General features: G+C 37.9%; 3 protein-coding genes across 11 annotated transcripts in view; 1 reads left to right on the forward strand and 2 right to left on the reverse strand.

The window, feature by feature from the left end:
- LOC135203051 (cytochrome P450 2B1-like) overlaps window positions 1-6,000 on the forward strand; it is a 70,490-nt gene extending 64,490 nt beyond the window's left edge. For 3 of the 4 annotated variants that reach the window (XM_064232638.1, XM_064232640.1, XM_064232639.1), the window contains exon 12: window positions 1,289-6,000. In XM_064232638.1, coding sequence (XP_064088708.1) covers window positions 1,289-1,491 — 203 coding nt within the window. In that variant the 3' untranslated portion in view covers window positions 1,492-6,000. The remainder of the gene's footprint in view (window positions 1-1,288) is intronic. The other variant, XM_064232641.1, reaches the window with a different exon arrangement.
- LOC135203053 (two pore calcium channel protein 1-like) overlaps window positions 1-27,087 on the reverse strand; it is a 734,396-nt gene that overhangs the window by 368,992 nt on the left and 338,317 nt on the right. The gene's annotated exons all lie outside the window — the stretch shown is intronic.
- On the reverse strand, window positions 4,317-26,294 carry LOC135203052 (trypsin-1-like). Of its 2 annotated transcripts, none has more exons than XM_064232643.1 (7): window positions 26,139-26,294; window positions 23,352-23,443; window positions 10,846-10,977; window positions 6,675-6,766; window positions 5,609-5,718; window positions 5,161-5,311; window positions 4,317-4,780 (listed from the first exon to the last, which is right to left on the reverse strand). In XM_064232643.1, exons 1-7 carry the CDS (start codon window positions 26,227-26,229, stop codon window positions 4,609-4,611), a joined length of 840 nt encoding a protein of 279 aa, XP_064088713.1. In that variant the 5' UTR covers window positions 26,230-26,294; the 3' UTR covers window positions 4,317-4,608. The 2 variants fall into 2 exon arrangements, with proteins under 2 accessions (XP_064088713.1, XP_064088712.1); XM_064232642.1 differs by having other exon boundaries at window positions 23,352-23,446; window positions 26,139-26,293.

Raw genomic sequence — 27,087 nt, forward strand, 5'->3', positions numbered from 1 at the left:
ATATTGGTACTAAACTGAATTTGCTTGTGCTTATTAATTAATAATCATGCATGCACAGATGTACAGGACATCAGTTTTACCACCAGTCATGGAAGAGATGCTAAAAACATGCTCATATAAGAAAAATTGAAACAAAAAGAAAAACTAACATTTGCCACAATAGTATAGCGTCTCTAAATTTGGTGAATAAATATTTATTTTAAGTTCTTTAACCTCCTGAACAATAGTTTCTTAACTTAGGCTCTTCCTCTCTCATGTGGTGCTGTGGGCAATCCTGTATTGATACCACTTTAACCAATGGCTCATGAGCAATAGGGAGCTTCCACCAATCACAGGTAGCTTCAGTGATATGACTACTATAGATATTTACTGTCTGCTTCAAAAAATGACTGAGTACGTGCCTGACACTTGTTGACAATTAGCAACTATGTACTAGATTGGAAATGTACTGTCAGCAGTATGCTTCAAATCTTGTTTATTACTTATCAAACTTTTTTATGTGAAATTCTATTTAATTTTTATTGCCTTTATCATAAAGCTTTACTTAATTTTAATCCTATTTTCACATTGCCCTGTTTTTATATCATTAATTTATATGAGTGATCTGTTCCAAGGAGATAGGTCAACCCAATCCTTAACATTTGTGCAGTTTCTCAAAGAAGTTGATGATAATACAAAAAAGTAATTTCAGCAAGATTTTCCATGCTGTTTGGTGAGGGCAATGAATAGTTAATTTAAAGTCAATTTACTATTTGTGAAATGGTATACAGGCAGTCCCCTGGTTACGATGGGTTCGGCTTACGACGTTCTGAGGTTAAGGTACTTATCAATTATATTCATCAGACATTATTTCCAGGTCACGACGCATGTTCCAGGGTTACGACACCTATAACGCTCATCTGGCAGATGAAATATGACACCAAAAATGCAAAATAATCAATATTTGAAGGTTTTTTTGGATGAAAAATGCAATAAGAATGCAGTTTACATTGTTTTCAATGCACCCAAAGCATTAAAAGTAAGGTTTTCTTTGGATTTTTTATGATGTTCCGGCTTACGACGCGTCTCAAGAACGGAACCCCCGTCGTAACCCGGGAACTGCCTGTATATCAAAGCATAACTTCTTATTTTTATTATATTCAAAATGACTAACATAAAAACTAAAAGCTTCCAGAGAATGTCCAAATATATATGTAAAGCCAGAAAATCCAAATGAAAATCTACTCTAAATTAGAATTACGTAGATAAGCATATACATAAATGGAAACCCATAAAAACATTCTTTCAGGAAAGCGCGTGTGCTTAGGAGAATCCCTGGCCAGAATTGAACTATTTCTCTTCTTCACCAACCTGGTCCATCGGTTCTCCTGGAAATTGACAGAAGATCCAGTCACCTGGGAGAAGTCGACTATCATTACTCGACCTCCCAACTGCACGGTTTATGTCGAGCAGAGAGAGGCCACCAGGAATGTGTATTGTTGTACTGCTTAGAAGATTTTATCGACACTTTTTTTTTTTTTTTTTAATATGTGTCAGTATTAAACTTTCCAATGGTAGAACTAAAATTTTGAGGACAATGATTAAATTGATACGCAGTTTAAAGAGGAGAACTCCATTCTTGAGTATGTTCTTATCCATACTGAAGAAGAATCTCAACTAAAGATTTCCACACTGAACAAGAAGAGTAATTATACACTTTACTGGAATTCCACTTTTAAAAAAGAATTCACTGTGTATGACAACTGCACTCTGAAGAACAATCCCAGTGTGGGAACATAGGAATTCACAGCTAACAAGGAATCGCACACTGACAAAGAAGAAGAGTGCCATATTGATGAGGAAAGGAGCCGTATCAAATCACCCTGTGATTATAGATAGACTCACATCTCCAAATTTAAATTAAAGTAATGATTTGTAGAGCTGAATATTGGCTTACAGTTCAACATTGATGAAGTTGGTGATGAATAAATATGCAAACAAACAAAAAAGGTACCTAAGTGACCTGTCTTATTAAGATCAAATAAAATTCTTCACAATACTAACATAAAGAAATCTTATGCCCTAGCTGCAGCACACCCCAGTCAGGAATGTAATGCACTGCTTAAATCAACGTACACACCACAGTGGGTTTTATTGAGACAACTAAATTGTTTAAGTACTGTGGATGATTTTTAAGAAAATATAAAACCTATTAAGGCTTTATTGCAGTGGTGTGTAAATAAAGTTATGTGAATAACCATTTACATAGACATTTAAAAAATTTTTTGTAACTATATAGACCCAGTCATACACAGAATCAGACATTTGTATATGAGCATTCCACTTTTTCATGTCTTATATAAGTCTGGTTTTCTTTTCCCGTTAGTAGTATTTGTTTTGTCTCTGTCTCGATCTTTGCATGGTTAAATATTGACCACAGATTTGCATTTAAAATCATATTTCCCTTATTAGGCTGATCATTTCAAGACTCTGCGCACACTTGAACTCATTTACAAGTAGGCATTTCCTTTTCTGTGAATGTAACACTAGTTTGTCCAATTTTCCAGTACTCATTTTACAAAACTTGCCATAGCTCATGAAGCTGACTTCAGAAACTTGTGAGAGGAGAGGTTTTGTGCCTATATGAAGTTGCAAGTTCCAGTACTATCCATAGCAAGCACATAAGCGCAGAAAATACAGGCAGTCCCCAGTTATTGGCAGGGGTTCTGTTCCAACAGCTTGATAACATGCAAAAATCGCCAATAACTGAACATCACCAGTGCTTATCGGCACCGATAACTAGTTAATGGCGGCCATGTTAGGTATGTACTGGCACCAATACTCTATTATCGGCACTAATAACAGAAAATCATCATATTTCAATGCTGCAAATCACCAATTTTCAGCGCTAAACATGCCCCCCATAAAACTGGATCGCCAATAATTGTTTAGTCCTCAGTTATAGGTGGCCTCGGCTATTGGTGATCCGGTTATATGGCGCTTGTCTAACACCAATTCCCGGTTATCAGCGCTGGTAATAAGAGTATTGTCGCAGATACATACCTAACAGAGGTGCCATTAACTGGTTATCAACGCCAAAATCCAGTTATTGGTGCCAATAAGCACCAAAAATTTGATTATCACCAATTTCCGCTCACAGTTATCACCGATTTTTGCTTAACATCAAGCCATCAGAACGGGACCCCCACTGATAACCAAGGATTGCCTGTATGAATTACTTTACACTTTAGTACTTATGTGATGCCTTGAGCATAATCACCACTTATGGCCATCACCAGTGGAGAGCAAGATCTCTTTTACACACGCATTCTAAGCTTTCTCAACTCTCTCATAGTTAACCTGAGCTCAGTAAAATTATGGCTAAAAAAATCTGGTCAGTTTTTCACCATAAATGATACGCTTTCTGTGTTGTATTTAGGCAAGCTAACAGGCAGCATTAAACCAGGGCTTATCTTTAAGATCAACTTCTTAAGAGTGATTACTTAAACACTCCGTAATATTCAGACTACATAAATACTGCTTCGCCAGATCTCAATAAGATCATGGTGAATACCATCCCAATTGGCCTGGATTTCAAGTATAGCTGTCTTGAATAGCTACCATGCAGAACCTGGTCCATCTTCACATTAACTTTAATCAAACAATGATCAGAGGAACCCACCAACAAACCTCCTCGACAAGATACAATCCCTGTAACATCTGTGAATACAAGGCCAAGAAGGTTGCCAAACTGGTGTGTGGGTTCATTTATTAATTGCTCACAAGCAAAAATAGTGGAGAAATTTAGAACAGCAACACTTTGATTGTCTGTGGCAGTAAGTGAGCTCAGGCATTCAGTGTGGTGAGTATTGTAATCACCAGTGAAAACGAAACAAGCCTTGGAATCAGCTTCCTTAACTGCCATCATTTTTACAAGTAAGAGGAGATGCCTACCAGGCTATTGAATCTTCAACACAAGTCAGTACAGTTTGAACAAGATAAGAATTGGATGTTCAGTGTTGTCAAGTGTGTCAGCAGTGAAAGACATGTAATGAATATGCCAGATTATTCTGAGATGATGTAGGCATAGGAAAAGTCCTTGACTAGAGAGGGATCAACAACAGACTGTACTGGCCAGCCTTAGAAGGGACTTAATCTCTGGTGGCAGTATCTCAATGGGTCGCTAGTGCCTTGGCCAACCTACTAACCTTTGATTAAGCCTGTCAATACAAGCCACAGATCCAGATAGAAAACATTCAAAGAAACCCTTCCTCCCATGGTGGGATTCAAACTCACTTATGATAGGCTAAGGTGATATTAACATAAACCATTATACATAGTGCTTGAGGATTTTTTTTATTGCTTTTTAATGAAAGCAAAGTTGGAGAATTCAATTCACAGAACATCGTAAAAGTTGTGCATACCTGTATTTCATTTCTGGTTACATGTACACAATCCCCAAAAAATAAGCGGCATAACTTTTTGGAATCTAAGCCCTTAAAGAATGTCTTATACAATAATATTTGGAGGATGTTTTGGAAATTTTTTTTTTTTTTATTATTTTGAAAATTTTTTTTATTGAATATAAAGGCCATGAGATGTCCTGAAAATATGTCTTAAGAGATAGTCTCAGAGGTGAGACCTGATCCAGTCCACGAAATGAGGGACCTCGGTGAAGACACTGGGCAGATTTGGCCTTGCACATCCGTAGGCCCAAGAGACCAGGCCAGTCAAATAAGATCCACAAGCTAAGGGACCTCCTGAGTCTCCTTTACATGATCCTTTGTGTCCTTCATCAAATCTTTGAGGAAGATAAAAGGTGGATATTACATTAAAGACACTAAAAACTCTCAACTTATTCTTGCTCTCACCTTCATATGGTACCTGTATGCCTCAAGGCATAGTCATCATATTTCACCATATTTCTTTGTGACTAACTAGAGATTCTCAAATGACATTAAGCTAAATATTTCAAGTATTACACCAGTCTTACTTAAGATTTTCTGCAGTTTTTGTAACAAATCATTCATCTTGAAAAATTTTGGTATCAACCAATTTATAGTTTCTTAAGATGTTTAGGAAAAGCTTATAAATGAAATCCAACATGACAATTTCTGTGCAAAAAATGACCAATATATAGGTCCAAATATTAATATTGGAAGGTTAAATATTACTACTCACCCAGCACAGACCATTGAATCAAAGATTTCGTCCAAGATGTAAAAATCCCGACAATGTTGGTCGCTGATGACTGGGATTTCAGTGTACCTCATAATGTGTGACACCCCACCTCCTTCACGAGTTGAGCCCCAGCCTGTTACTACACACATTTCTGCAAGGTGGTAGAAATTGTGGTACAAGTCTTAGCAGGTAGAGGCAGTACTGAATTGGAAATGACTTCTGAAATTACTAACCCAACCTAAGCTGAGGTAAGATGGCTATGAACCTTATCCTCAAGTGCTATCTGAGAATAGGAGGGAAACTAATATGAAAACACACACAACACAAACATGCATATTTCAAGAAATTTGGATGGGGGAAATAGAAATACATTAGACATTTGGAAAAGTTGGTTAATTTGTATATCATGCAATTTTTAAAGTAACCGAGATCAAAATTAGCAGTGTACCTGAGGTGAAGTTCTGTCCCTGCTCTGGAAGTTCAAGTGGCGCAACATATTCGTTGAAAACTAAAGGTGTTTCAAGTCTCAACAAGGCAATGTCGTTCTCCAGAGTGATTCTTATCAGCAAAAAAAAAAAAAAAAAAAAGTGATCTGTAGTAAGGCAGAAAATGATTCTGATAAAGATCATCATCATCATGACAAACAATTAGCTTCAGGTCACGTTAATTTGCAGTAATTTTCGTGGTGCTACAAGTGAATATTGTTTTGTATTGTTTGTCTCCTTAATGAAAGCTACTTAAGGTATCTTACCTATGAAACACATACGTACTTGTGTAAGGACTTGATGATCCCAATTTATACTGTGTATGGTGTTAGTTTTGATTAAAAATTGCACAACCTTTATGTTACTTTTTCCAGTGAATCCCACTATAGATCTGACATATTTCCTGCAAGTTAACTTGTAAACGCCAATATCTTAGGGGCTTCCTTTTTCCAGGAAGTGTGAGTGACCAAAGATTCTACTGTATTAAACTAAATGCAAATGGATTTTCTCTACCCAAAGATTCTATAAATTTCTGGATGCTTTCTAAGTATCAGAGTTTTCAATTACTGTTGTACTGTACTATATTTCTTTTGACCTTTCATTACGGGGAAGAAGAAAATCTAATTCCTTTATAAAAAGCTTTCTCAGTGATATAGACGGGGTATTTTGGGAAAGATTATCCACATATTTTTTTTAATTTCCTGCCCTGACGATATTCAGAGAACAAATATTTAGGGTGCATGAATATATGTTGCTGAGCAGTCTACCCTTTAAAGAAAAAATTTAAAAAAATTATAAAACTTGGAAGACAATGGAAAAGACGGTTATCTATATACGTATTGTGAACTTGTAGATTTTGATATTCTTAAATATATATCAATATATCCAGGAAAGGAATTCCATTTTTTTTTCTAATGCAAAATATGAAGTAAAAAAAGTTCCTAGTTTTTTCTAATGCAAAATAGGAAGTAAAAAATGTTCCTAGTTAACGGAAATATACTGAAACGACAAAAGAGCACAAAAACTTACTCATCGAAGAATGGATGTTGGATGATGAAGTTGATGTCAGCTTTTTGTTCATCACCATCAGCGTGATTCAGGTCATATTCACCTGCAACTACCTGGAACAACAGTAAGAAGTCTCTGTCAAAGCTGTGATGTCACGTTGAAATTGATTTTCTATTACTAACGTACAGAAGGGAGAAGATTTCTCTTAATTTTCCTGAGGAGGTGTTTGCTCCTGTTTTCCTCTTAAGGAAGATTGAAAAGTCTGCTTCTTATTTATCCTGAAGAGAACAAAGAGTTGACACCTGAATATCTCTCTGAGGAGCGGTAAAGGCTTTGTTCGTCAATTTTCCCTTAGAGGAAGCATGAGGAGTTAGCACCTCAATTTCTCTCTTGACTTGTGGTAAAAAGTTTGCTTCTCAATTTTGTCTGTTTAGAGTGAGGAGAAGTAAGGATTTTGCCCTATTACTTAATACCCCTTTGTTTCCTCCTGTTTCGTATATGTATAGGCAGTCCTCGGTTTACGACAACTTTGGCTTATAACATTCCAAGATTATGACGCTTTTCAATTATATTCATCAGCAATTATTTCCAGGTTTACGATGCATGTTCCATGGTTATAACACTGATCCGACAGAAGAAATATGACTCCAAAAAGACAAAATACTGTATATACTCAAGCAATATTCGACTGCATGTAATGTTTAACCCCATTTTTACTGCATATCTCGGGGTTCCAGACCCATCGTGTAAGGGGAATTCTCACATAAGTTTGGCAAGGTCTCAAAAAATGGTAATAAATGCTTACTTCTGGAGTTTCAACACTAAATATGACCCTAATCATGTTCCCTACTTATTAAGCTAACTTTTAAATGAAATTAAAGTTATTGTAATTTCATTTAAAAGTTAGCTTAATATTTAACTTTTAAATGAAATTACAGTTATTGTAATTTCATTTAAAAGTTAGCTTAAAATGTATATTACCCATAAAAAAAGAAATAAATGGTTGGTAAAAATAGAGGTGTGTGAAGATTACATACATAAAACATAGTTCTCCTTCATCTTCCCCATTCTGACCAACCAATCTATTTTTAGAAGCCTTCACAACCACTTTTAAGAAATTCTTTATTCTGTCTCTTTCTCTTTGTTTCTGAAATCCTGTTTCATGAACAAAAAGTGCTTTTTATTTGGACCAATAAAACTCTTAGTTACAATATGTTTATTTTAGAACAGGAATTTACATTTCTAGAAGGTAAAGTAAAAGTAGATCAATTAAAAATTATCTATGCCACAGCTAATTACGAGAGAGAGAGAGAGAGAGAGAGAGAGAGAGAGAGAGAGAGAGAGAGAGAGAGAGAGAGAGAGACGAGAGAGAGAGAGAAGAGAGAGAGAGAGATTATTATTTTAATGTTATTTAATTTACACATAAAAGCTTGAAAACTTACAAATTACATAAACTGAACAAACACCTGTCACGGGGTTTTCCAGGATTCGAAAATGTTGCGTTTGTGCTTATGTGTCTGTGAAATACTTGCGTATGATAATTAATTAGGTTCCAATGAAAAGTTCACGCTATTGTGAATTCTCGCAACTCAAATCATGTCAGATTGAGGCATTACTGTATAGTATCCCTTATAATGTTGAGTTTTGATTCTGGCGATAAGCCTAGGCTATGTTAGCAGTCGCTACATTAGCTTATAACTCTAAGATTCTGACATCTAAAACTAAGACACTAAAAGATGAGAATATGTCTATAAAATGTATACGTATATAATAAGTATATACTATTTCCAAATGATTGTAATTAACTATTATAAACAAAAACAAAAAAAGTTTCTGACCTACCTTTGTTTACAATCATATTTGTCTGTTTGTTTGTATGATGATTTTATGTTGCATGGAACCAGTGGTTATTCAGCAACGAGACCAACGTTCTTTACGTGACTTCCGAAACACTTTGAGAGTGAAGTTTTATCACCAGAAATACACCTCTCTAACGCCTCAATGGAATACCCAAGAATCGAACCCGCAGCCACCAAGGTGGCAGGCCAAGACCATACTGTTCACACCACTGAGGCACTCTACAACCGAGTTGTCAACATTACTGAATACCGAAAGCTTGCCAAGCAAACACTTTTAACTAGGGCACAGTATAGTAATCATACATTTTTATTCTCTCCTCAACTAATGAAACTACCAAACAGTATAATAACCATTCATTTCTATTCTTTAATCTATCTTTACCTAATGGAAATAATAACAGCTATAATGACACATATAATGACATCATAACAGGAGAATTATTCTAGAAAATAGCTTCAATGTGAACAGTCTTTGATGTGATTAAAGTAATTTTCTATTTCATGATATAAGTAAACCATTATAAATGTCATTATTATACAAAAATAAAAGTTTGTCGATTTCTGTGGAAAGAAATGCTACCTTGTTGACTTTGTTGTCAGGAAATCCAAAGAATATGGTAGGCATTGTCTTTTCCAATATAGAAACAACATAACAACAATAAAAGATTCTCAAATAAGCAAAACAGCACTTATATTTATTGTCTGTTGTCAGGAAATCCAAAGCCTAGGCTTAGCCTAGTACCAAACTCTTACATTTTTCCAAAACTAGCCTATACCACATGTAAGGTTCAATCCCAAAATTTTAGGCCATAAAATTGGTCTTTAACCATTACTGGACGGGTAAAAAAATCAATATGCAGCTACTCAGGCCGGCTATACTTTGAGGTCATCCAATTTACTAAAAAACATATCAATGGAAAGAAAGATATGCAAATGCACATGGTGGAAAATTTTTTTTTTTAATTTCCCTTCCTTCCATGATTAGATGAAAATGACTATTTACAGCTCCTTGTGAAGCCTCTTTTACAAGACATTGTGAAGCCTCTTTTACAAGACAATCATAAATTTTACCAACTGATATGTTTTTTTCTAAAAAATTATTATATTTTATTTTGTAAAATTATAATTACAGCTCACAAAATATCAAAACTGATAAGAAATAAAATCAGTGACAAATTCTTAGCATGTTTGTTGAAAAATATTTACGTAAATTTACTGAGAACAAAGATTCATTACTTTTTTATTTGAACATATTTTTTCTAATATTTCGTTGCACTTTTCTTTGCAAAATTGCATTTGCAACCGACAAACTATCGTAAAAGACATGAACAAAAACCCACAGCAACTCCTTGGTATATTTATGAGCAAATTTACAAAAAGATGTCATGTGAGACAGAGAAGTAGTACATTCCCCCTCAAAGTCAAAATCACTACTAAGCTTGCATGAGCCACAGAGTCTTGATTTTCACTAGTGTAAAAGTTCCCATTAGTGAATTTATGGGCTATAGAACTACCTCTTTCCTGCCTGATTCTTTCCAAATCGATGTGCTAAATATTGCTTATCTGTAGGATCAATCTGTCCACCATCCCAAACCTGTGAAGCTATCCATCCACTAAGGGTTAAATATCAAACCTGATAAGAATAAGAGTATACTATATAATGATTAATATTTGAAAGTTTTTTTATGGAAAACACAATAAAAATGCAGTTTACATAGTTTTCAATATACACCCAAAGCATTCAAAGGAAGGTTTCCTTAGGATTTCTGATGACTTTTGACAATTTTCCGTCTTATGACTCATCTAAAAAATGGAACCCCCTTCATAACTACTTATGAACGATTTATGTCCTGGGCAGCTGTTTGCATATTGAATTGTTTGTATATTGTTATGTACTAGTACTGTACTTTTCATGCCTAGTGAAGTAGCGTATATGTACGTACGTAATATCAATTCAGCACTGTATAGCTATTATTCTATGTCCTGGGCAGCTGTTTGCATATTGAATTGTTTGTTTATTGTTATGTACTAGTACTGTACTTTTCATGCCTAGTGAAGTAGCGTATATGTACGTACGTAATATCAATTCAGCACTGTATAGCTATTATTCTAAAATACAATATACGCTGACCTTGCAGAACTGTACATACAGAATAGGCATGCATAACAAAATTTGAACTTGTGGGTAGTAAAGGGGAGCACTATGAACACAATCTTAATTTGCGATACCATTTGTCTGTAACTCTGAATGTTTGTAAGTTGAATGTCTGTTAGTATGGTGGTGTCTGATATATGGGCACCCTACTTCCATAACAATCCAGTTTCCAACATACCCTGAGACCTTGTGGCGATGTATAGTCGGCTCCAAGGACGCAGTGGGCTGCTGTTACGATAAAGTTGGGAGAGATGATAACTCCACCACAGAAGTGAACGAAAACCCCTAATAATCCTTCCTGAAAGCTGACCTGGGGAATTTGAAAATATTTTGATGAAGACTGTGATAGTCATAGTATCAGAGGCAATGAAAAATGTTGCATTCACTTTAGTGTTGTCATTCATTGTATCATTCAGTTTGAGGAATATGCAGTATAAAAATGTTACAATTTAGTATATATAAATATAATATTTTTATAATAAAATAAGGTTTTGTATATACTTACCCAGTAAATATATAGCTATTAGTTTCCTAGTACGGCAGCCTAATTCAAATTTTGTGGGTAGCGCTTCAATTGCTAATTGTAGGTATACAATGCCGTCCCCCAATGGCAATACTACTAGGAATAGCTTAGCTAAGAACTCCATTCTGTTGTATGCATAATGTCCATCAGAGGGGAGGTGGGAGGGTTCCAATCATATAATTACAGGGTGAGTCTATACAAACCTTATAAAGATATCTTTTTTGTATATGAGACTTACCCAGTAATTATATAGCTGATTCCACATTGAAAGGAGGTGGGATCATGGACATATTCTACTCCAAAGTATTAAATCATATAATGAATTTGAAATAGAAAAGTTGCTAGCATTGAAAAAACAACGCTTGTCATTCCTGTCAGTTAAGAGAGCTATGCAGATGAATACTGCCTCTGGTTTGTGCTCATCTTAACTTATAGTGCCATGGCATTAGAGACAAGGGTTGCCTCCTACTTAGGGAAAACTCTGCTGCCGTGAGGGGAATGCTCCTATGACTAGCAAAGTATGATTGGTACCCGCCTTTGCCCTGGGCACAACACCAAAATGAAACAACCAGAAAACACTGACACCTACACTGAAATAAAGTCAAGACCCATCCACTGAGTGGTAGGTGCTCCAGGTACACTGTACCCCCTGGCTCTCCAAACTCACCACTGTACTGAAAAGGTGAAGAGATAATAATAGGAGAACATCCTGTGCTTCCTTCCTGGATGCCATGCCAGTCACTAAAAATGGTCTCAAGGTGTTGAAAATTTTCAACACTTTTTAAGCCTACAAAAAAAATATAATTAGCGAAGATCAATTATGCTTCTGGAAGTTCAATAGCAGAATGGGCGTAAAGAATGAATAATATTTGAAAACTAAGGAAGTAGAGGCTGTTCTTACATCCTTAGCTTCGCTCTAAAACATGAAGTCAATATAAAATGGAAGACAACACATTTTAACAGAGTAAGAAGCATGTTCTGGGAGGAAGTATTCTCATTATACCCTGAAAGCAGTCTTCCTCCATTCACTCCAATTCAGAGTGAATAATTAGTAGTTGAACACTTTACGAACTAGAAAATACTATATACTAGAAGAAAACTGCTGTTTGTCTGAATCATCGCAGTGGCCCATGGATTGATTGCGATGCAGCAGACTTACAGACTTTTGTTTTAACAGGGGGTAAACAGAAAGAGATAATGAGCCTAATGAGACATATCTCTGGTGACTCGCAATGGCAAGTGTGGAGCACAAAACAGGAGCCACAAGCGAGAATCCAGAGACTTACATCTGTGATAGCCAGGCAGATATTCAAATTAGGAGTTTACCATCGCCAAAGGAGATACAATACTAAGACAAACAAAATCTCAGTGAGAAGGCAGTACTCTGCTTCCCACTTATAGAGCTATCGAGTGCACAACAGATACCCTCAAGCACCTACATGTTAACCAAAACAAGAGGGAAAGAAACCCTCTTGTCTAGCAAGGTCTCCAAACCAGCTCCGCCAGCGGCGAAGGAGTTGTACTCGGCCCCCCAGCAGTCGACATCCTCCGGCCCATCGCCTGCTGCCAGGAACTCTTCCCCTACTATGGGGACAGTAACAACACCGTCTGTTCCTATGGCGGCGGAGCACAGGTTTGACCCCGAAGCCTTCACTAGCCGTCTACTGGAGAAGGTTAGTGGAGTCATCGACCAGGGGCTAGAGGCTGCACGTCTCTCCTCGGCCCCGGACTCCTCCGGCCAAGCTTTCTCGTCACTGACGGAAAGAATTAAACCGCTGGAGGAGATGCTTTCCGGACTTCTCCACTCCGGAGCTCCGGCCCTCTCCATGATAATGCCGGATGCATCTAAGCTGCCCTCGTTCGATAAAGAGAACCTGTGGAGACAGGCTCTGCATGCTCCGTTTTCGGACAGAAAGTTGACGATTGAAGGTTGTGGAACCTGGCCAATCGAAGATTTTGAATTCTTCCCACCCGGGCTTCAGTTTCCCTTCCCAGGATTCGTGAGGTCATCTTTCCTAGGGAGCAGGCCCAAGCAACTTGAGTCCGCTCCCTCACTGATTGGGGCTGCGTCAACACAAAGTTGACGCCTCACAAGGGCAAGTATACTATTTTCGTGACCCCAGACGGTGTTCCGTCACCTTGTACCTCCAAGGTGATGGAGTTAACACTGCAAGCAGCGTTGGAGGACAAACCGATGCCAGTGCTAAGGGAAACAGAGGCTACCTCCCTCTTGCTACCCACCGGAATGGACTTTTGGGCGGACACTCCGGCCACATTTACTACTGGTAAACTAGACCTGGATGGCGCCTCCGACCTTTTCTCTGAAAGACTGCCGAGAATTCCGGATCACTTGGTGAAGGCGGAGTTCGAGGCCAGGAACAGGCTGGCTAGATCCATCAACTCCGTCACAGCGGCGGAGCTAGTAGCCTCCACTTACGAAGAGGAGCAAGTCTTCAGTCCTGGTGAAAGGACTGCTGCAGACCTTTCAGGCAGATCTGTACGACTTTGCTATAGCCAGAAGGGCTTGTAGGAAGCATTTACTGGTGGGGGCCTCAATCAAACATGAGCCCAATAAACTCATAAGATCATCAATCTGGGGAGATAACCTCTTCCCTAAGGAAGAGGTTAACAATATTCTCCACAAGGCAGTCAGGGCGAACCAGAGCCTAAGAATCCGCTGGGGTCTCCCTTTCAAACGTCAGTTTGAAGGACCCTCACAGCAAGGTAGGTCTAAGAAGAAGGCAAGGCGGTATAACCCCTACCAGATGGCCCGACCACAAACATTCATGCAGGCGATGCCTGTGTCGCAGGTCGGTAAGCCTTCTACTTCTAAGGCTCCTCCCCAACAGTTTGTCTTAGTACAGACTCCCACAGCTCCTCAACCCTCTACTTCCACAGCAGTGGTAACATCCCCAGCCTTCCACCCAACCTATGAAACGAAAGATCTCTTTCACTCATACAGCAGGCATGCCAGAAGTAGCCGAGCCAGAGGCGGATCACGGTTACGAACTGGTTCTAGAGGCAGGGTCTTCAGGGGAGGTAGAGGCATCAGACCTGCTGCCAAACCATGAGAGATCTCAGGTAGGAGGGAGGCTATATCTATTCCGGGACCGATGGACCTTCAGTCCATGGGCCCACAGTATAATCTCGAAAGGCCTAGGCTGGAAATGGGAGAAGGGCCCTCCTCATCCAGTCAGTTTCTACCAAAAACCCACGGCAGATCTTTTGGACTACACCAAAGATCTCCTCCTAAAGTGGGCCATAAGGAAGGTGAAGCACCTGAGATTCCAGGGACGATTGTTCAGTGTCCCAAAGAAGGACTCAGACAAGAAAAGAGTGATACTGGACTTGCCGCGTCTCAACTCTTACATTCACCACCTCTATAGATCTTACAGACGCATACTATCACGTTCCAGTAGCCAGGAACTTTTCCCCGTACCTGGGCTTCAAGCTAGGCAAACAAGCCTACTCATTCAGGGTCATGCCCTTCGGACTCAACACTGTGCCCAGGGTATTCACCAAACTAGGAGAAACGATAGTTCAGGAACTAAGGAAGGAAGGCATTTTGCTAGTAACCTACCTAGACGACTGGCTGATTTGGGCAACCAGCGTGGCAGAATGCCACGAGTCAACCACCAAGATACTAGGATTCCTGGAATTCCTAGGGTTCCAAGTAAACAAGGACAAATCCAGGTTGACTCCGGCTTCCAATTTCCAATGGCTAGGAATTCAATGGGACCTGAACAAACACGGGCTATCTCTCCCGCCCAAAAAGGCCAAAGAAATAGCAAAGGCTACAAAGCACTTTCTCAAGAACAAACGAGCTTCTCGGCAAACCCAAGAAAGGATCCTAGGCTCGCTTCAGTTTGCATCAGTCACAGATGTCCTGCTAAAAGCCAGACTGAAAGACATCAATCAAGTCTGGGGATCAAGAGCCAACAACAAGCTCAGGGACAAGGTTTCGGTTATCCCACCTATTCTAAAAAAGAGGCCGCCGGAACCTGTCCAAGTCAGTACCTCTGCAGTTCCCTCCGCCATCACTAACCATCCACAAAGACGCTTCTCTGAGCGGTTGGGGGGGTATTCGCCACACAAAAAAGTCCGGGGAACATGGTCAGAGACATTCCGCCAGTTCCATATCAACATCCTGGAAGCAATGGCAGTCTTCTTGACCCTGAAACGTCTGTCTCCGCCCAAAAATATCCACATACGGATAGTTTTGGACAGTCTCATAGTGGTACACTGCATAAACAGAAGAGGCTCCAGGTCCAACAAATTGAACCATGTATTAATAGCAATATTCTTGTTGGCGGAAAGGAATCAATGGCATCCATCGACAGTTCATCTAGCAGGAGTGAGAAATGTTATAGCGGACTCCCTTTCCAGGACAACTCCTCTGGAATCAGAATGGTCTCTAGACAACAAATCCTTCAATTGGGTTGCAAATCAGATCCCGGACCTTCAGGTGGACCTATTTGCCACGGAAGCCAATCACAAACTGCCTTGTTATGTGGCTCCCAACCTAAACATTCGAGCTTTCGCAACTGATGTAATGTCCCTAGACTGGAACAACTGGCAGAGGTTTGATCTCTTTCCACCAGTGAACCTTCAATTGAAAGTGCTACACAAGCTAAGATCCTTCAAAGGAAAAATAGCTCTGGTAGCCCCCAACTGGCCGAAGAGCAACTGGTATCCACTTCTCATAGAAATGAAACTCAATCCCCAGCTGATACCGGCCCCGAAGCTGAAGCAAGTGGTACAAACTCAGACTGTGTCAACTTCCTCAAGAATTCTGAATGCCCTAACTTTATGGACTTCATGAAATTTGCGGCTCAGAAAGACGCAAGTATAGACCCTCTGAACATTCTATTTATAGAATCTGATAAGAGGGAGTCCACAATTAGACAATATGATTCAGAAGTAAAGAAACTGGCCAAGTTTCTAAAGGACGCAAATGTTCACGAAATGACCACGAATTTGGCAATCTCTTTCTTTAGGTCTTTATTTGAGGAAGGTCTAGCTGCCAGTTCTATTACCACAGTGAAATCAGCCCTAAGGAAAATCTTCCAAATAGGCTTTAATATTAATCTTTCGGACGCCTACTTTTCTTCTATCCCAAAGGCATGCGCCCATTTAAGACCAATAGACCGCCCTCAGTCAGTTTCGTGGTTCTTAAATGACGTACTTAAATTGGCTTCAGACTCAAATAATGATTCATGCTCCTTCTCAACTCTATTGAGAAAGACACTGTTTCTAGTAGCACTGGCATCAGGAGCTAGAATATCTGAACTATCAGCTCTCTCCAGAAACCCAGGCCATGTCGAGTTCCTCCCGTCAGGCGAAGTCCTTCTCTCACCGGACAGGTAGTTTTTAGCCAAAAACGAGGACCCACAAAATAGGTGGACTCCTTGGAAAATCCTTCCGCTTACGGAAGATAGTTCTTTATGTCCTGTCTATACTCTTAGAACCTTCCTAACCAGGACTTCTCAAATAACTTCAGGCCCTCTGTTTGTTAGAGAGAAAGGTGGTATAATCACCTTAAAAGGCATCAGGCAACAAATTCTTTACTTCATTAAACAAGCCAATCCGGACTCAGTTCCACATGTCCATGACATCCGGGCAGTTGCCACGTCTATTAATTACTTTCAAAATATGAACTTTGAGGACCTGAAGAAATACATGGGTTGGAAATCTCCGGCAGTTTTTAAACGCCACTATTTGAAGAACCTATAGGCCCTTAAATTCCCAACTGTGGCGGCAGAAAGCATAGTCCTCCCTGAAGATCGGGGTTGACATCCTAACTTCCATTCTGTTTTCCTTTCCCTTTCACTCTCTCCTACCTACATGACTCGCTCGTACTCCCCACCATCCTCTTCTCCGGGCCGGGTTAGACCTGTTCATCCCGCCACCAGAGCTTATATATAGTGTAAATAGTTACTTGATAGTGCCTTATTGGCCATACCAATTGTGTCTTGCTTAACTTCCAGTTTATTTGACTTCACAGTCTTATATTATAATTCATATTATATTATGATGTTAGTTTTAAGTAGATTAAGGCTTAATTATAGTTGAAGTAGATTAAGGCTTAATTAGTTCATAAGTAATTCTAGTTTTATAAAACTTTAGTAGTAAATAATTTCTATTTAATCTTACTTTGGGTTTTATTAACCCCCTTTTGGAAACATATCTGTTAAGCTTGGATATAATTCTCTGTTATGTTTTCACCGGCCGACACTGGTCGATCCCAGAAAAGGGATTTTGATGAAGGAAAAATCTATTTCTGGGTGAAGACCTGTGTCACCCGGTGAACCCAACCCTTTATTATTTTTTACATTCCCTACCCTGGTTAATCCAAGCAAAAAAGGACTACTTCAGGAAGGAGAAGAGCGCGTGGGTATTAGTAGTAGTGGCGAGAGGAGTTGTCGGTGGGTTTCGTTGTAGCGGCTCCCACCGCGGAAGGGGATTTTGGGAAGGAATCTTCTAAGTGGCGAAGGCCCTGTGTATTGTGGTTTCCACAACGCCCCTTTACTTATACCGACACCCTTCAGGGTGATCGCGCTGAGGGTAGTAACTTCAGCATAACATGCTAGCTTTTTCTCTGGTATATCTAGAAGTATTTATACTTGAAAAATGAGCTACAGGGATTTTTCACCAGGCGACACAGGTCTTCCCCCAGAAATAGATTTTTCCTTCGTCAAAATCCCTTTATTAACCGGAAAAAATTGCAAAGGTTTTGGGATAAAAGAATGGAATAACATTCAAGAATTATTTTATGGTAATTATTTACTAGTGTCTTGCTACTAGCCTATGGCCGGTAAACAAAATTTAAGAACAAAGTTTGACCTAAAACAACAATGTAAAATGACATTTACTTACGGCAATTATTAACCCTTAAACGCCGAAGTGGTATAATAAAAATTGTCTCCCGTGTGCCGGAGGTGTTTCGGAGTGAGCGCGGAAGCGGAAAAAATATTTTTTTCAAAAAATCACAGCGCGCTTAGTTTTCAAGATTAAGAGTTCATTTTTGGCTCCTTTTTTTGTCATTGGCTGAAGTTTAGTATGCAACCATCAAAAATGAAAAAAATTATCATTATCATATATAAATAATGCGATATATGATAGCGTAAAAATGAAATTTGATATATAATTGTATTCAAATCGCGCTGTGCGCAAAACGGTTAAAGGTAACAAGTTACTTTTTTTTTCGTTGTAATGTACACTAAATTGTGATCATTTTGGTATATAACACATTGTAAAACGATAAAAGCAACACAGAGAAAATATTATCACAAAATAATGCATGAATTCGTAACGAGCTGACGTAAACAAATATTTTTTTCAAAAATTCACCATAAATCTAAATATTGTCCTAGAGACTTCCAATTCCTTTCAAAATGAAGACAAATGATTGGATATTACTATACTGTAAGAGTATTAGCTTACAATTGCAGTTTTTGACCATATCTGATGAGTTAAAGTTGACCGTCAATATTTTTCGTTTTATTCTACATGAAATTGCGAACATTTTCATATATAAAACTCTATGAAATGCCTAATATGAAACGGAGCAAATATTCCGAGAATGGGACGTACGCATTTCGGAGATTTGTGGTGGAGAATCCGCGTGCGGAGGGAAGGAAAGTTTTTTCATAAATTCACCATAAATCGAAATATTGTGCTAGAGTCTTCGAATTTGTTTCAAGATGAAGATAAATGACTGAATATTACTAGACTGTAAAAGTTTTAGCTTACAATTGCGTTTTTCGACCATTTCGGTAGAGTCAAATTTGACCGAAAGTGGTTTTTTTTTTCTATTTATCGTGATTTATATATGCAAATATTTCAAAAATGAGAAAAGCTACAACCTTCAATTATTTTTTGTTGTATTCTACATGAAATTGCGCACATTTTCATATATAAAACTTTAGGTAACGGCTAATTTAAAATGGTGCAAACATTACCACAATTGCACGTATGATTTTTTCGGAAGAGTTACCGCGCGGACGTAAAGAAAATGTTATTTTTTTCATAAATTCACCATAAATCTAAATATTATGCTAGAGACTTCTAATTTGTTGCAAAATTAAGGTAAATGATTGAATATTACTAAAATATAAGCGTTTTAGCTTACAATTGCGTTTTTCGACCATTTCGGTAGAGTCAAAGTTGACCGAAGGTTGAAAATTTGTCACTTATCATTTTTTATATGAAAATATTTCAAAATTGATAAAAGCTACAACCATGGGTTGTTTTTAGTTGTATTGTGCATGAAATTGCGCACATTTCCAAATATAAAACTTTATATAATGGCTAATTTTAAAATGGTGCAAACATTACCACAATCGCATGTATGATTTTTTTCGGAAGAGTTACCGCGCGGACGTAAGGAAAAAGTTTTTTCATAAATTCACCATAAATCTAAATATTGTGCTAGAGACTTCCAATTAGTTGCAAAATTAAGGTAAATAATTGAATATTACTAAAATATAAGAGTTTTAGCTTACAATTGCGTTTTTCGACCATTTCGGTAGAGTCAAAGTTGACGAAGGTTGAAATTTTGGCACATCGTTATTTATATGAAAATATCTCAAAACTGATAAAAGCTACAATCATGAGTATTTTTTGGTTGTATTTTACATAAAAATGCGCACATTTTCATATATAATACTCCATGTAACGGCTAATTTAAAATGGTACAAAAATTATGTCAAAGTGACGAAATAATTTCCGAGATACTTTTTAGTGCGGCCAGAAAGAAATTCGCGCTTACGCGCCTGCGTAACGATTGTAAACAAAACAACACCTTGATCCGTGAACTCCCAGCATCCACCAAGGCGCGTGATTCAAGAATTTTCGGCTGGTAGGCCTAAAAGTATTTTTCCGCGAATTTTTAAAAAAACTTTTGTATGTCGCCGTAAAATATGTCCAGTCGGCACCCGAGAGACGAAAAATGTCGACGTAAAATACGTCCAGTCGCCGTTTAAGGGTTAATAACCATTTGCTCACAGCATAAGTCCGGTAAGTAAAACAGAATATATTGTGGCGGAATCAAGGCTAAGCAAGTTAAATACCAAGATTTCCCCACTTTCACTTTAATCGTACCGGCTAACAAATTACCCCCAGCTACACATTTTCCTCTTTACGTTACTATTCAAGTACTACAGGACAGTTGGTTCAGCAAGGAAAACAAACAACTCTCAAAAACCATGTATTCACCATATAACAAGAAATTCAGGGCAAGATGCTGTGCTGCCCACTGGATTCAATCATTTAGACAAACATCTGCTGAATATCATACACCAAAAAACCAAACAAGCACCAAAACCATACAACAGCTCAAAACAACACAACAAATCACTAAACAAACAAACACCTATGACACCAAAACTTCACACAGCTCAACAAACACCACAGTTCTAACACAAACACCAATCAACATCGAGACTGCACAAAAACTCAAAACACGACAAATCAATGACACAAACAAACACCAATCAACATCAAGAGTCCACAACAACTCACAAAAACAACAATTCGCAAATCAAACACAACAGAAACTCACAAACTCAACAACCTTCAGACAGACACAGGCACAATATCAAAACAATCCAGAAAACATACAACAGCGACTCACTACCTCTGTCCAAAAAACTGCCTCACTTGACTGACTGCCAAATACAGACTAATAACTTCTGACTCCCTCAAGGCTCAGTGACCAAGTCTGCAGATGAACCCAACCGCCCGCCAACAAGCAATTCATTCATTAAGTACCCATACACCATTCATGCTCTCTCTCTCTCTCTCAAAATGGGAAACCAGACACAAACCTTCCCCATACTATCTTAACAACAATTAAACATAAAACACGATATAGCAAATACACAATACATCCAAACCCTTCCTATTGACTCCAATGAACACAAACAACCTAAAGAGACAACAACCAAAACAACCAGCCACTCTCACCTTTTCTTTCTCTCTTACAAGTGACCCTTGAGAATGTTGTCAATTGCAACCACTACATCACTCCTCCATAATTCCTCCCGTTACATTTGACTATTGTTTTTCTCAACATCCAGGGATGTTTGGATACTGGCCCCAGGATCTTATTTGAGGCCCCTCATACACTCTCTCAGTCGCAGTGCCATTCACTTCTTCTAGACCACTTTCATCCAGATTCACATTATCTCCCTCGCTACTGTCCTCCCAAATCTCGTCAACTATCTCATCTACCCCTTCTAACTCTGGTCCCAATATCTTCCATATCTCTGCTACCAAATCACTCACACCAGTCACACTCCTGAAGGGACTTGTTCACACTGTCAACTACCTCCCTACTACTTAGTTCCCCTCCTGTCAAAATCTCACTAAATTCTGTTAACTCAAACCCACACACACTGTACGTCTCATCAATTCCCTCCCCAGACTTATCTGCCATCTCTACTCTAACACTAACCTTCTTTACTCTCTTCTGCTTTCTTCCATACTCAACCAACACTAGCTGCTGATCCCCAAAATCCATTTGCTCACTGATGCTCGGCTCATACTTATTCACTTTCAACCATTCACACATCCACACACTAGAGGACCCACCCAACTGAATCCCCTTGACACCTAGTTTCCCAAATTCCCAGCCTGACTCATCCTCTTTCGCCTACACACTCGCTACATGACCTTCCATTCCACATTCAGCACACTTCGCATGCTGTTCTTTACACATCCTAGCATAATGCCCATTCTTTCCACAGTTGCTGCAAACCACATTTGTACGGGTACCCCGACATCCTCTAGCTATATGCCGTGTGCGCCCACACTTATAACATTTAATGTCCATATTTCTCTGACACTCACTAACTAAATGACCCTGGAGAAATATCTGGCTTGATAATAGTCTGAATAAATAAACAAAGACCAGACTTATCCTGCTCGAAGGCTACGAATGCGTTCCGGTGGTTGTGTAACACTACTGAAATCCGGTGATACAACTGGAAAATAAGAACAAGCTGCTCTAAGCACTCAATGTTTGGTAAAGTGCTGCAGAAAATAGAATGCAGTGCTTAGATAAGTTGTTCTTAGTACTGCCATTGGGGGATGGCACTGCATACCTACACTGAGCAATCGAAGCACTAACCGCGAAATTTGAATTAGGGTGCTGCAAGTGGAAACTAACATGTACTAGCTATATAACTACTGGGTAAGTCTCATATACAAAACTAATTCTTGGGAGAATATATTTTTAAATAGGCTCATGTTATTCACTACAATGATTTCTAGTACTGTACAGTGAAGCCCCCTTATTTGCGCACTCCGGATTCACGGACTCACGTATTTGCGGATTTCTCTCTGAAACATATACCCCAACTATTTGCGGATAATTCGCCTATTCTCAGTATTTTTCTATGAGAAATATCCACCAATTCCTATTTTTTTAATCAACTTCATCATAAAATGGACTTTTTGTGATAAAACTATTAAGAAAACCAGCTACGTACTATAAACCTTTTTAGTGGGTTTAGCTATTTGCAGAGGGGGGGTCTGGTATGCATCCCCCACAAATACGGGGGGTAACACTGTATTATCTTTGTACCTTGGAAAACAAGTTTTGCAACCCAATACAGGCAGTCCCCGGGTTATGACGGTGTTGGCTTACGATGTTCCGAGGTTATGACACTTGTCAATAGACGTTATTTCCAGGGTTATGATGCATGTTCCAGGGTTACGACGCCTACAACGCTCATCTGGGAGATGAAATATGACACCAAAAATGCAAAATAATCAATATTTGAAGGTTTTTTTTTTTATGATAAATGCCATAAGAATGCAGTTTACATAGTTTTCAATGCATCCAAAGCATTAAAAGTAAGGTTTTCTTACGAGTTTTGACGATGTTCCGGCTTACCATGATTTTCGGCTTACGACGCGTCTCAAGAACGGAACCCCCGTCGTAACCCGGGGACCGCCTGTACTGGATTCATTCATTCTTAAGTGATGATCCATTTTAGTAAAAGGTAAACACTGAATTTTACAATTTTATTTGTTTGTTATTATAAAGAGGATATCTAGACATGCTACATCTCTAGTATAGCCCAGAACAAGATGCCTTTCATAGGCAAATTAAGTTCAATAGTTGGAATGAGTGTTTCTTGTAGCTGTTTTCTTACCTGATAGGGAAACTGCCCTTTATAAGTTTCATTTCCGCCAATTATCTGGGTGAAATCGTAAGATGGAGAAGAAGGGTGCTGTGATGGGAGGCCTGCTTTCAATGAGAAAAAATATGTATATGAATCACTGCTAAAACTCTGACCAGATAATGATGTAGTCATATATTCAGATTACATGGCATCTTGCCATCAATTTACACACCAGATAGTTGATATAAACTAGTACAATATTGAGGTGGTGCCTAATTGTTTGGGTGTAGTATCTCGAGTGCTCACGTAAGCTGCCAGTAGTAACTACTAAGTACAGTGGCGCTCAAATCTCATGCGACACGATTCTTTTTGTATCGTCCAGATTCTCAGACTCAACGTGACGTTGCTAAGTAGTGCTAAACTTTTTTTTCTTTATTTGTAATGTAATACTATCGAAAAGTTTGCGAATTCACAGCTAACCCTATTTTCCTTATGGTTAAATGATATGATCAGTTTTATGCATTGGTATAATTCGTAATGTGTGTGATTTGAACTTTTTTTTTTCTTACGTTGCTCAGTTCAAAGTGCGGTGTCAAAAGGTTAGCGGAGCCAGCAATGAAATCACACTTAACATGCTCCTCTGACTGGTCAACATAACCAAGTCTGCAGCACTATGACAGTAGACCTAATAAGCTCAAAAGTCATAACAACAATTTCAAAATAGAAATATGAATTAAAACAAGTTTTCTTTGAATGTTGAAGTTTCAGGCTGTGTTTAAGCTGCCTGTATGTTGCAAAATAATTTATAGGCCTAAAAAATTATCTAAGCCTTCTGAGATGTAATCTGTTTCTAATGCTCTTATTTTTAGAGATTACCTGTTCTTTGAAGAATAAAAGATGATGATGATTTTGGTTATATGCAGAAGATGGCTATTAATCGAAATATCATAAGTATTAATATCAAAGCTTATGGAACACTTGTTTTTCAACTGGTTTAAAATGTTATTTTCTTAAAAGTCCTCCTTCTTGCTTTTGATGTATAATTGATTCTTTCATAAGGTAACTTGAAGTGCAAGAATGTGTAGATAACCTCATTTCCTGTCTGACCAGATATTGTTAATAGAGAGACGTGAATGGTAGGTGTAAGAAATCTAACACCTAGGCCTAGGAATAATATCTTGGCTTTGACAAAAGAATAATTCCAAAGGCGAATATTTGCTAGTATGCCATCATTTTTGAAATATTTAAGAAGTATAAATATTTATGTATGAAAATCCAAATATTCCACTAAAACATATAAAGTATAAATGTTTTCAAGATAATTTCATAGTCACTACTCATTGTAGACCTACTTAAGTTACACAGGTGGTTGTTGTTGCACCAACACTAATGATACGTCACACATGCTCCCCTCACACGTTGATATCGGTGGGCGCATTCTACTTTTGTATATACATCTTTAATTTTTTTCAGAGTTCATGTGTAAAAGTAATCAAATAAGACTATTTCAAATTTTAGGCTTTCTTTGGAAGCATTATTAATGCTACGAAAATTTTGTTCGTTTTTATATTTAACATTCGAGCTGAGGTTTGATGACGAATTCATTTTGGTCAAATGCTTCAGCGAATGAAAGTTCTGAAAATGTTTCGTGTTTTTCTGAAATTTGCGACTTGTGACATTTTCTTACAGTTTTGAAATATATGACAGATTTCACACTTATGAAACACATTATGTCCTTATTGCATGCAATAATCGCGTTTTTGCATTGAAATAATAGATAAATATGGAGCAAGCTAGGTTGCCAGTTAGTGAATTTTGAACGCAATCCTATGGAGTCATGTCGCATGAGATTTGAGCGGAGCATCACTGTACATATATATTTTTATAATAATGGTGGTTGACTACAAGACATGCAATATAGGGTTGTCATTCCAGAATATTTATGATTCTACTAAATTAGAAAAAATGTGCTAATTTAAATAATTTTACTAGTTTCATTATATGGTCTTTGGATAATGATTTTCTGGCTTTATATTTATACTTAATTGAGGGAATGTGTGTAGGTACCTTTGAAATCATATCAAATCACCTTAAACTATTAGTTTACAGATAAGATTCCCATAACAAGAGATATACCTAATCAGATGTTTATGAGAATAAGTCCATATGGCCCTGTGTAAGAGTGCAGGTGTGTATGTGTGTGTGTGTGTGCGTGTATTAACAGATTACCTTCCTGTAATCACTTTGTCCTTTAAATTTCACAAAGCGGAATTAAAATTTACTATTTAACTGATAATCTGCAAATGTTTACCATGTATGAATATACTCACTGAATAGGATTATTACTCTTTATTGTTTGTAATTGAATTAACAGCATAGGTTAGAAACCTACCTGAGACAGGGAAATTTCTTCATTCACTTTCCTCTCTGATTTCAAGGCTTTTAGAGGATAGCATCTACAGGAACATTAGGACATTGATAAATTATATGCATATTATTTGATAAACAGATGATCCTAGAGATAATACAAGTCACACAATTAACCAGATGATCCTAGAGAAAATTCTTGTAAAAGTCACACAATTATGTCTGTGCTGATACAGGTATTTTTTAATATGATAAACATTTACTTTACATATATAAATACTCACAATTAATATGAAGAACATTTACATATTTAAGACAATAACTTCAATTAACATGAACACAGAAAAATGCTTTGGGAAAATAATTTTCCAAATGGAAGCTCATCTTCTAAAATTCTTTAAAATACCAAGCAAAGAATCTTTTATTAAAAAATATAGGTTTTAATCTTACCTTGCAAAGAGGCATACAGCCCAAAAATAACAGATAACTTGTACCAGAGCATCTTCACCTCCCAGCTGCCTTGTGATGATTGGACTTGCATAGTTACCGGACCTCATCTGTCCATTTTCTGTGAGAAAAACAGATAACATTTCCTCTGACACAGAGAGGGCTCCTATCTTGGTCTTATTGCGGATCACCAGCAAGGAGATATCAACTAATAGCTGTGTGAACAGGACCACATGTATGGGAAGGGTGATGGGATAGCAAATAAATGCCCTTATCCAGTAGTACACTAATAAACGGGAAACAGAATTTAGGGCAAAGATCATTCAAAGCTAAAAGGTTCATTGAGAGTACAAAGTTTCAAAAACTGTAGCAGGAGAAAAATCTCACAGTTGCACTATGAAACAATTGTTAGGAGAGAGTGGAAAGAAAGTAAGATGGAGGAAAGACTCTTGTAAACATAGGTACAGTGTACATTCAAAGGAATGAAAGGGGTCAAAGGGTCGTGGCAAAGAAGCTTAAGTAATGTCTACAGTGCATCACATGAGGAGGTGTAATGACGGCACTTCCCCACCAATGGGGACAACAATTTTATTGTCATTTGCAAGCTTCTCCACCCTCCCAAAAGAAAAAGCAACAACACAAGGAACCAAGTCTAAAAGTAACTGACAAACCATGGGAATTGAAATGTTTATCACCTTGCCACCTGCCAGTCCCAGTTGTTTGTTCTTTGTATAAGACACTACATACCACTACTACTTATATGAAATTCTGATAATAACTATTATGCCCCATGTAAAGTTGTCTGTCATTTGAGAAAATGAGTTTATTGTACTCTGCTACTTAAGAGTGATGGATACTGAAATGACACCCTACTTAAATGTCTTGAGTCAACATTTAAGCCCTATATGTATTTAATAATAATAATATAATAATAATAAATGTAAAACGGATG

The sequence above is a fragment of the Macrobrachium nipponense genome, chromosome 33 (assembly GCF_015104395.2).
Source record: "Macrobrachium nipponense isolate FS-2020 chromosome 33, ASM1510439v2, whole genome shotgun sequence".
NCBI lineage: Eukaryota > Metazoa > Arthropoda > Malacostraca > Decapoda > Palaemonidae > Macrobrachium > Macrobrachium nipponense.

Bases quoted from the DNA above. Each gene is read 5' to 3' on its own strand.
- LOC135203052 (XM_064232642.1), bottom strand. From the start codon at position 26,229: ATGCAAGTCCAATCATCACAAGGCAGCTGGGAGGTGAAGATGCTCTGG. The intron at 6,767-10,845 runs GTATGTTGGAAA...CTGTTGTTCCAG, and splicing joins CATCGCCACAAGGTCTCAGG to GTAGTTGCAGGTGAATATGA. The intron at 4,781-5,160 runs GTGAGTAGTAAT...TCTTCCTCAAAG, and splicing joins GATTCAATGGTCTGTGCTGG to ATTTGATGAAGGACACAAAG.